This window comes from Amblyomma americanum, chromosome 2 (genome assembly GCF_052857255.1).
Source record: "Amblyomma americanum isolate KBUSLIRL-KWMA chromosome 2, ASM5285725v1, whole genome shotgun sequence".
In the NCBI taxonomy this organism is placed as follows: Eukaryota; Metazoa; Arthropoda; class Arachnida; order Ixodida; family Ixodidae; genus Amblyomma; species Amblyomma americanum.
The window spans coordinates 174,424,462-174,434,011 of record NC_135498.1 but is presented as its reverse complement, the minus strand read 5'-3'; the positions used below and the strand labels follow the sequence as shown (position 1 = coordinate 174,434,011).

The following is a 9,550-nucleotide window of genomic DNA, read 5'->3' as shown; positions in this document are numbered from 1 at the left end:
GAGGTTCCTGGGACCTCTTCGTACATAGATCGTACCCAGCAGCTGCACCAAAAATGTCACGGACGCCGGTAGGACGTTCAATCCCTGGCAGAACAGTACCTGGCGAGCACACTGCGCAGAGCGTAGCCGGCAGGGCCTAGCACCGAGCAGAAGAGGACGAAGTCCGGCGCGCGACAAAGGTCGAAGACAGACCGCACGGGGGAGCCGGTGGCGTGATGGCTAAAATAAGTGCGGCAATATGAACGATACACGACTGCACATGCCGGGCGTATCCCAGCGCCCTAGGATGGTTGGAGGCAGGAGCGTCCACTTTGAAACTGGGTGCTGGCAGTTGCCACTGTGATCAGCTTTTTTTCTTTATTCTTGTTTAACCGTGCTGTAAGTTGTTAAAATTCCCCATTTTATAGCGATAGCTACATTACGGTAGCATTGCGACCCTTCAGCGTAACAGCGCGGCCATGGTCACGTGGCTGGTCACGTGTTTGGTCACGCGGTGCGGACCAGCTGCCGGCGGCGTGGCGCCATGGCTGGTCACGTGGTTCGTCACGCGGTTGGTCACGTGACCAGCCACGAACGTTGTTGAAGACGTGGTGCGGAGCAGCTGCTGCTTCAGGCGGCGCGGTGCGCTGGCAACCGAGCTGCAACAGTTGTGCGCATGCGCCGTGTCAAGTAAGACGAAGGAAGACGGAACGTGCAGCGAAACGGAGCGGCGAAAGACTACAATTCAACTGAGCAAGTTGCACTCGGCCAACTGTAGCTATCGCGTCACTGCAGGTTTAACCAGAACTAAACCACCGCCAAATTTTCTTTAAATACGTCTTTCTCCACTTTCAACCTTATGGAGTACTAGTAGTGGCAGTAGTATTAATAGTAATAGTAGTAGTAGTAGTAGTAGTAGCAGTAGTAGTAGTATTTTCTTTTGCCATATAATACAATATGCCCTCGAGGTGAGGCTAAAGGAGGAAGACGAGGCAAGCCTCCTGACAAGGCCTACACCCCGAATAATCAAACATGGTGGCCGAATGGACAAAAAACAAACACACTTTCAAACCAATAAACAAAATTTATCACAAAATTAATAGCGAACACTAATAAAGAATGCAAAAGATACTGAATCACAATTGGTAGTCAACACCATATGCACAATCGGCTAGAAAAGGAAACAACGCACAAGACTCAAATATACAGCGTTAGCTGAAATTTAAACAGGAGGAAAAAGAATCTTAACTTTTTTCTTAAACCCAGATACACTATGACTATCTACAGCAATTTTTACAAGAGACTGATAGGCATTACGCAGTCTTACAATTTGGTTATCTATAGTTTGTTTTCCACAGTTTGTTCTAGGTCTAGTAGTAGATATGGCAAGCGCACGTAAACCACACGTAACATTTCTTGAATTATAAGCATTTTGGAAAGAACTGAAATTAAGCTTTACTTTATAAAAATATGAAAACGTAAACTCAAATTGCCAACCTCGCCTTTTGCTAATTTTCATCGCGAATTTATTTACATGACAATTGTTATCTCTAAATTATAGGGCCTCAGGAAGAGTGACTACCTGCATCGACATCGGAATGGATACCATCACATTTTAGTATGAGAGGTGCTATTTTTTCTACAGATTTGCCACACATGGCGCAAGTGTCATCTCCTTCGGTAAAATTTTTTTGCTGCTGCGCGTTCTAGTGCACCCTGACCTAACTTCAAAGAGTAGGGCACTGCCACTTGAGTTATCATAAAACGCTTCCTTCCTGATCTACTGCTTCGAGTATCGATATAGTTCTACACTAGGCTTATTTTTCATTGATTTTATACAGTTTTAACCTTACTGGTTAGCTGGTTACCTTACTGGTTTGAAAGCAAACTTAATGGTTAGCTTTCTAGTTCCTTTCCTCCAGTCTGAGTTAACGCTCTTTCTGTATACGTATTTAAATACCTTAGCTGCCCACCTGTTATCGTCCAATTTCCTCAGGCGTTCTTCGTATAGTATTTTACTCAGCTTCCCGTGCTTCGAAAGATGCCCAGCCCATTACCCCCTATACTGCATCGTTTGTGGTTTTCCCGTGGGTACCTAGTGCTAATCTTCCAACAGCTCTCCTATTTACTTCTAATCACGACTGAACTTCTGCCCTTAATCACAGAACTGCATTCCCGAAAGTAAGCCCCGGCCCCATTATTCCTTTCCAAATACCTCTCAGTACTTCATATTTGTTTTACCTCCATAATGCCCTATGTTTCGTTATCTCGGCATCTCCCCGCTTTTTAGCTGCGACAGACTGTTCGTGCTTTTTCGTGTACATCTGTCCTTCGTTTACCCATACTGCGATATATTTGTATTCGGTCACCCGGGTATTTCATATGAATCCTTGTATTGTAAGCACCTGATCAGTGGTATCGTTGAAAATCATCACACCTGACTTAGTTGCGCTAAACCTTAAGCCTAGACTGTCTCCTTCGTCTCCCCAGCAAATAACCAAAGTTTGCAAATCTTCCTGGCTTTCTGCTAACAGTACAATATCGTCCGCACACATTAAACCCAGTAGTCATTGCTCAACAACTTTTCCGCCTAATCTGTACGGCAGACTATAAACTAGATTGCTTCCTTGTAGCCTTCTTTTCATACTTATCATATTAAGATTAAACAGCAGCGGTGATAGAAGACAACCTTGCCTTAATCATTTGTGTACCCCGACAGTTCTCGTACTTCTAATTCCTACCCATGTTATTTCAACTTTATTTTCTCGACATATTTCCTGTAAAAAATCCATTACCTCCTGACCGATACCTTCATCATTTAATATGTTTCACAGGAGTTCCCTGTGCACGTTGTCGTATGCACCGCTTATGTCCAGGAAGGTACCTTTTCCGCCTTAACTATTTCTATGCACTTGGTAAGCACGATTAAGCCCAGTTGCGGTGTTCCCCTGCACTAGGAGGCAGTTACCTGGCTGCGCTCCCCCCCCCCCCTTCTCTCCCTCCTCCCCCTATGAGAGTTTCCCCAATAACCACTTTAGCACGAATAGGCTATCTTCTAAGAGCCTACCCCTTCTGAAACCGTTCTGAAGTTCTCCGAGAATTCTATTACTTTCTACACGTAACTGCATTTTTAATGTCGCCGCCTGCATGGCCAGCCTGCATATAACTGTTGATAACGTAATCGGTCGGAAGGATTTTATGTTCATCTCAACGTCATTCTCTTTATAAATCAAATTCATTTTACTCAGCTTCCAGCTGTGCGGAATTTGCGTATTAGTTACGACTGCTTCCAATGCTTTTATCAGCGTTTCCTTGCCTCTTGGGCCAAGTTCATTAATTGGCTTGATTGGAATTTCGCCTATCTCTGGGGACATCCATTTAGAAATGTTTGCTTCTGCTTTTTTCCAGTTAAGATTGATCAGTTCTAAACTGTTTTCTATTGTTCGGTCCTGTATTGCTCTCTAGTTTGGAGCGATTACTCTGTCGTCTTTCCTAAATGACTCAGCTATAACTGATGCAGTCTAGTTCACAGCGTCAATTCCCTCTAAGCATTTTCCTTCGAAATCGTGAATCTGTTCCTGCTTTCTGTGATTCGCTTTACCCAGCCAGCTTATGCGATTCCAGAATTTTCTTGGCCCCCCTTTAGTTGCATTGCGAACTTCAGCCAGCCAACCATCAGAGGACTGCTTTATTTTTGCCTGGACGAGGACCAGCACTTGCTTTTTCTTTTTGTTAATATTCCCATTTTTGGCCTATTTCCTCTTCAAAGAACTGCACCCTCTTTTCTTTTCTGCGTTCCCGTGATGCCAACCGTCATTGTTCGGTGGCCTCCCTAATTTTATTCCACGAACTTCGTGGATTCCTCTTTCCGCTCCAGCGGTTTACTCCTTTTACTTCTTTTATTTTTGTACTAATGAGTCCTTCTAACTTATCATCTAACCTTTACATCGGACGTTTCTTTATTGCTTCCTCTATGCCGGCAGCTATTAGTGTTATTTGTTCGTCTTTTAAATCTGCGTACCTTTTTTGACCTCCCTGCATTTCTATATTCAGCAGGGCTCTCAAGGGGAAACTTAGCGCCACCTGGTGCGCCGCTTACACAAAAACATTGGGCATGCAAGTGCTCCCACTTGTTTCGTGCACAGAACGTGTTGTTTTGTTTGGTCTCCAAACGCCCGCTAGCACGGACGCTTACAACCGAAGAGCCAAAATTGCATTTCCCCTCTCCCTACAGAGATACACTGCACTGTCTTACTGAACGGTATATCGCGTTAAGTACTTTATTTTGGCAGGTGCGTCAACAGGAAACTTCTAGCATGCTCAAGATAACAGCGTCATACGTTTTTGAGTGCGTAAATGCCAAAAAATAAACGGCTGTGACGATGAGGGCAAAGGGGCGGAATGAGTTTGAATGCACAACGTGACGCACGCGCGGCAGGCGCTTTCCTGCGCGAACCGCGGGCGTCTGCCTAGGCGGGCTGCCCTCCGTCTGCCGAGGCGACGGCCAGGTTGCGGTAGTCCCCGCACGCAGTATATTCGCCGGGGCTCCTCCTGTGTATAGCCACCACGGTTCCTAGCCACGTAAACGGTGCTAGGTTGTGGCCGCGTTCCTTTAGCGCGTACAGAACATCCTGCGAGAGAGACGAGAACGGCGTGTTGTCCCATTATCAATTCCTTCTCTTCAGCAATGCAGCTGAACTGTGGTCAGTGTCCATGTTCACTCCACTTCCCGCGCGCTGACGAGGCCCTGTCCTTTCACATGCGTTTCCTTTGTCGCCTCTTGTGACTTGAAGCCCTCTTGTGAGGTGCCGTAGCACCCCAAGGGACAACAGTAGTGATAAATTGCGTCAGCCAATGTGCCCGCGATGTCATATGTAGGCCGGAAAAGATTCTGGCGTTAATGCCCTTCAGCGGCCCGGTGTCTTCGCAGACGTGGACACCTTCGGAAAGACACAAAGACTCCCTTTAACAAAGTCGAACGAATGTCCCTCGATGACCAAGGAGTACCGTGTCTGACTCGCTACACGAGGGTCACAGGTTTGCGTGTTGTGTTGTATTAGGTTTTATGGCACAAACACAACTAGGGCCCTCATGCGCCAAGCTTGCGGTCACAGGTTTTATTCGCATCAAATTACCTCAGTTTTCTTTTCAGAGCAATAATTTACTTTGCATTATCACATGCCACAACAACGTTTGAATCATGTTGTAAGCTTAAAATTACAATTTCGGTAATGTTGTATAAACCTGTCTTTAGTCCTATAAACCTTTCTTTACTTCTATAAATCTTTCTTTATCGCCACATCAGGTGTAACATCAAGACTCGCTCAACCAATCAGGATTTTCTCGACACTCCAACTACGGCGCCATGTTCCCCGCTGAACGGGGCCCTTAACGCTATCGCGTTAAAACAACTGCTCTAAAGTACTACAAGCTCTATTAATAGAGAAACACATCACCAAAAAATCTGTCAACGATGTTGTACCGAATTAAACCGCAGAACAAAGCGCTTTGAGTGAATGCCTCTCATGAGACAATGAAAAACTTGCCGCGGAACGTCATATCGTGCGACAAAGGAGGCGATGCAGAACCTAATTGCTGATATTTGTGTGAAAACAAGATCAGAAAACCGGCTTTCACATCTGGCATCTGTCATGTGGCGTGTTTGCGCTCACACACACACTGCTCTGCAATTAACCTTGGGAGATATTTTTGCGGCACGAGAAACTATACGACATACTGATGACTTGGAACGCTGCCTGATATTTCAGCCTGCGTCTCACTACCTCGATGCAGTGCGCCAGCTGTTTTCCACACTAAACATTGTCGGCTAGGTTGCAGCTTTCACTTCCTACTACTAAGAAAGTTTTACTAGTCTTATTAAGAGCAAAGCCGGCGGCGTGTGTTCGTGTGCGTTTAAGTGTGTGTGCTTGCAAATGGTGCAGAAAATCCTAGCGATAGCAGAAAAAATAGGTTGACGTCATGAAGCGGCCGTAGGACACGCACAGCAAGCTGAGCACCGCCATTTCAGACAATCTTATGCATGTTCGTTCTTCTATATGTACCCCCGCTGGCTAAGGTCAGTGTGTCGCCAGTTTTCCCGACTTGAATCGTGCTATAGTTGTGAGCAACAGTTTGTCGTACAGCGTACCGGGTGATGTCATACGATTTCTCGTTGCATACAGCTTTCATGTGCCGGTAAAGTTGAACGCTAGCTTCTGACAGGAGTTGGAACCGACGACATATGCACCTTCAATTGTACGCCTTCCCAGACTATTTACCTCTTCTGTTAAGGTGCGCTTGAAATGTCCGCCGAGACGTGAGACTGCTACACCGCATTTCCTTCCCTCAAAAACCAGATTTCGTATCAAAATTGTGACGCAATGGTTCGTCTTCCACCATTGCGGGTGGTTCCATACGACTGCTCATTGCATACGTCTCCTATATAGATTGGATGCTAGCTCGCGACTGTCCAAGCTTTTCCCTCAGACCTGTGTGGATTCAGCGTTCGTGCAATCAGCGCAACTTGCGTCGATGTTGAACGCTCACGAAAACTCACTAATGCTTTCGCCTTCCACAGCACGTAATCATTCTTCATTGCCCTCTGAATTTGATTGCCAACAGAGCTCACTTCAAAGCTTTCTCTGCGTAATATTGGCGCTGTACAGCATCGAGCGGTGCTGCGTACATTCACGAGTTCCACATTTCAGACCACTGCTATCGGCAAGCCCGAGCACATGCTCCCGTTGCGTTTTTCCTCATATTTCGCGGGCTCTCTTTTCGACAAGAAAAATACATAATTTGTAGCATATATAAGATAAAATGTGATCAATAAGACTTTTTTTTTCGGAGCTCTACAATGCCGCAATAGAATTTTTGCCTGCAATGCACTAGCACATACAGCTAATCTTTATAAAGGATTCAAATATTAAGGTAACAAAATATAAAAATATTCTTTTCCTATATTCAACATATGGTTGTATACACAGATACACACACAAACCGAGCACTTCTGGGAAAGAGCAATATACAGCTAATGCAGTAAAAAATTACTGCAGCAATCTAGAAAGAAATGACACATGGGAGTGCTTAAAGACGTTGTCTTTTTTTAAAAGAGTCACGGTATAAAAACCAGTTGTGCATACTGAGCTCAAAGTATTTTCATACTCTAGGCCGCATCGCGTAATCTATGCAACGACTCAGGCCTACAGGAATGAACATAAAAAGAAGTATTATATCCTAAAGCATCCTCGAACCTTTAAAGACAGCGTACATCTTTAGCAAAGAGCATTTCCGCTGCCGCTGTGCACCTATATCAGTATAAAAGCGACTATGGGATCCGCTACGTCGCCACCTTTCTTTCTTCGACCATTCAGCGCACGGGATACAGTACCTCCGCCGTAAGACCGTGTCTTCTCCATGTTCGGTCCAATCAGCGACTGGCATTTTGGTCAGTCAGCGTGGCGCTTTCTTCAGTCGTGATGTCACTTCCGTCTCGCCAATCAGTCACCCCTTTCTCAGCAGTCAGCGTGGCCAGTTGTAATGACGTCGTGTCATAACACAAACAACGGCACTGACGCCGCAATGCATAAAACACGGGCTTACAAGCTGTCGGTGTAAAAAACAGAGCAGCATCTGCAAATGCCGACGAACTGGGAAAGCCTTATGTGGCGACAGGCGGGGGGCGCTTACCAGGTCTGCCGTCTCCTCGTGCTGAACGACGTCGCGCGGGAATAGCTGGTTGTGCAGGCGCCCCGCATCGATGGCCTCCTTCACGGTGTGCTCCATCCACAGGCTGCGCACCATCACCTGCACCGACAGGGCGAAAAACACTCTTCGCACGAGCCGGTCGTGTGGCAATATTCAACTAGAAGAGAACATAGTTCGTCTTCTCCAGGGTCGGTTTCTTAGCGGCCGTCACTTGGCAACAAGGTCAATAAGCCCGTTTTTTTTTTTCCGCGCGACGGCCACTGGCGCTTGAGCAAGTTAGTAGTAGTAAGTGGATGAAAGGGGAAGAGGAAAGGAAAATGCACGGGCCTGTGACTGGTGTTAAAGCACCACCACCACTGCCGGCGTGCAGATAGAGAGAAGGATAGGTAGTGTTTCAGAGGAAGAAGTTGACGTGAAGTGCGGTGTGAGTTGCATTCTCATCAGGTAGTGCACGTGGGTGTTAAAAAAGGGTTCGATGTTTTAACCCCCAAATTCCACATTTAGGATTTTGAGGACAACTTAATGCCATCACTGTCTCGTGCTTTAGTATGTAGCGCCCGTTGCGACGCACTCTCGCCACCAGACGTTACTCCCTCCGGGTGCACCGCTCGACAACGAAGGAAATGTTGGCACTAGTCTGTGCAGCGCGAACAGTATAACGTATTCGGGGGTGCGTCTTCCTAACCTTAGATCCCAGAAGTACACAATTTTACCAATGCTTAACCTTGTTAAGCAACGCACAGAACTCAATGGCAGCCTCTTCTCGCTTTTTCGCTAGCAGGACGAGAGAATTTTCGCACAGTCGTTGACACGCCTGTGTAAAGCTCACGAACGGACCTAATAATAATAACAATTGGTTTTGGGGGGAAAGGAAATGGCGCAGTATCTGTCTCATATATCGTTGGACACCTGAACCGCGCCGTAAGAGAAGGGTAAAGGAGGGAGTGAAAGAAGAAAGGAAGAGAAAGGTGCCGTAGTGGAGGGCTCCGGAATAATTTCGACCACCTGGGGATCTTTAACGTGCACTGACATCGCACAGCACACGGGCGCCTTAGCGTTTTTCCTCCATTAAAACGCAGCCGCCGCGGTCGGGTTCGAACCCGGGAACTCCGGATCAGTAGTCGAGCGCCTGATCCGGATTTCCCGAGTTCTGTCTGCATTGCATTTACGACAATAGGCGCAGCCTGGCGTAGCCGATATATCATTTAAACGACAACTGCATAGGTTTTAGAAATCGACGAGCTCAAAGGGGTCGAACGTGTGAAACTTGAAGGTAAAGCAAGCGAAGTCCTTTTGGGCTAGCATTTGAAATGGTTTCGTAATCGCAGATAAAAATCGTGATGGCATTCAAGTTTCTTTGCAGCATGCACACAGCGCCAAGTGGAGGGATGCATGATGTTGTCATCGAAGGCACCGGTGCATTTCCAACGCATAAACGCTTGTTTTGATGGAAAAAAACAAATGACACTGAATCTCAAGCCGGCCTAGTGTTGTTTGGCAGCATCAAACGAGGCATCCTTGAAAGGTGCCCAGGTGCAATGGTGCGGTTGTTCCTTCGGGTACAAGGGAGCATAGGGGTGTACAACTTGTACAAGGCTGCAGTAGTTCAATCTTGCGTGCTTTTAAGATAATGTGAGCTATTCGATCTTTTCATTAAATGACAGCTGCAGCGCTCATACGAGCTGATAAGACTGCAATTTGCGCCCTCATAATTTGATAATTAACTGAATTATTTCAACTGAAGCACGAAGAGTCACTGACTCCAAATAGAGGCCCGCTGAAATGGAATATATAAACTTGGATAAAGTATGTGCTTAATGGCAAGTAAGTACTGCGTGGAGCAGTGGTGCCTTCTGTGTTAAAC

General features: G+C 46.2%; 1 protein-coding gene across 1 annotated transcript; it reads right to left on the bottom strand.

Annotated features, from left to right (window-relative positions):
- Positions 1-4,347: 4,347 nt before the first annotated feature.
- Positions 4,348-7,779, bottom strand: LOC144119285 (scoloptoxin SSD20-like). The gene is made up of 2 exons (XM_077651949.1): positions 7,669-7,779; positions 4,348-4,610 (listed from the first exon to the last, which is right to left on the bottom strand). Exons 1-2 carry the CDS (start codon positions 7,762-7,764, stop codon positions 4,449-4,451), a joined length of 258 nt encoding a protein of 85 aa, XP_077508075.1. The 5' UTR covers positions 7,765-7,779; the 3' UTR covers positions 4,348-4,448.
- Between the last annotated feature and the right edge of the window lie 1,771 nt (positions 7,780-9,550).

What these genes read in the sequence shown, in the direction of transcription:
- LOC144119285 (XM_077651949.1), bottom strand. Translation starts at nt 7,764, where the DNA reads ATGGAGCACACCGTGAAGGAGGCCATCGATGCGGGGCGCCTGCACAAC. An exon ending in ACGAGGAGACGGCAGACCTG is followed by an intron (nt 4,611 to 7,668) that starts GTAAGCGCCCCC and finishes TCTCTCTCGCAG; the next exon opens with GATGTTCTGTACGCGCTAAA.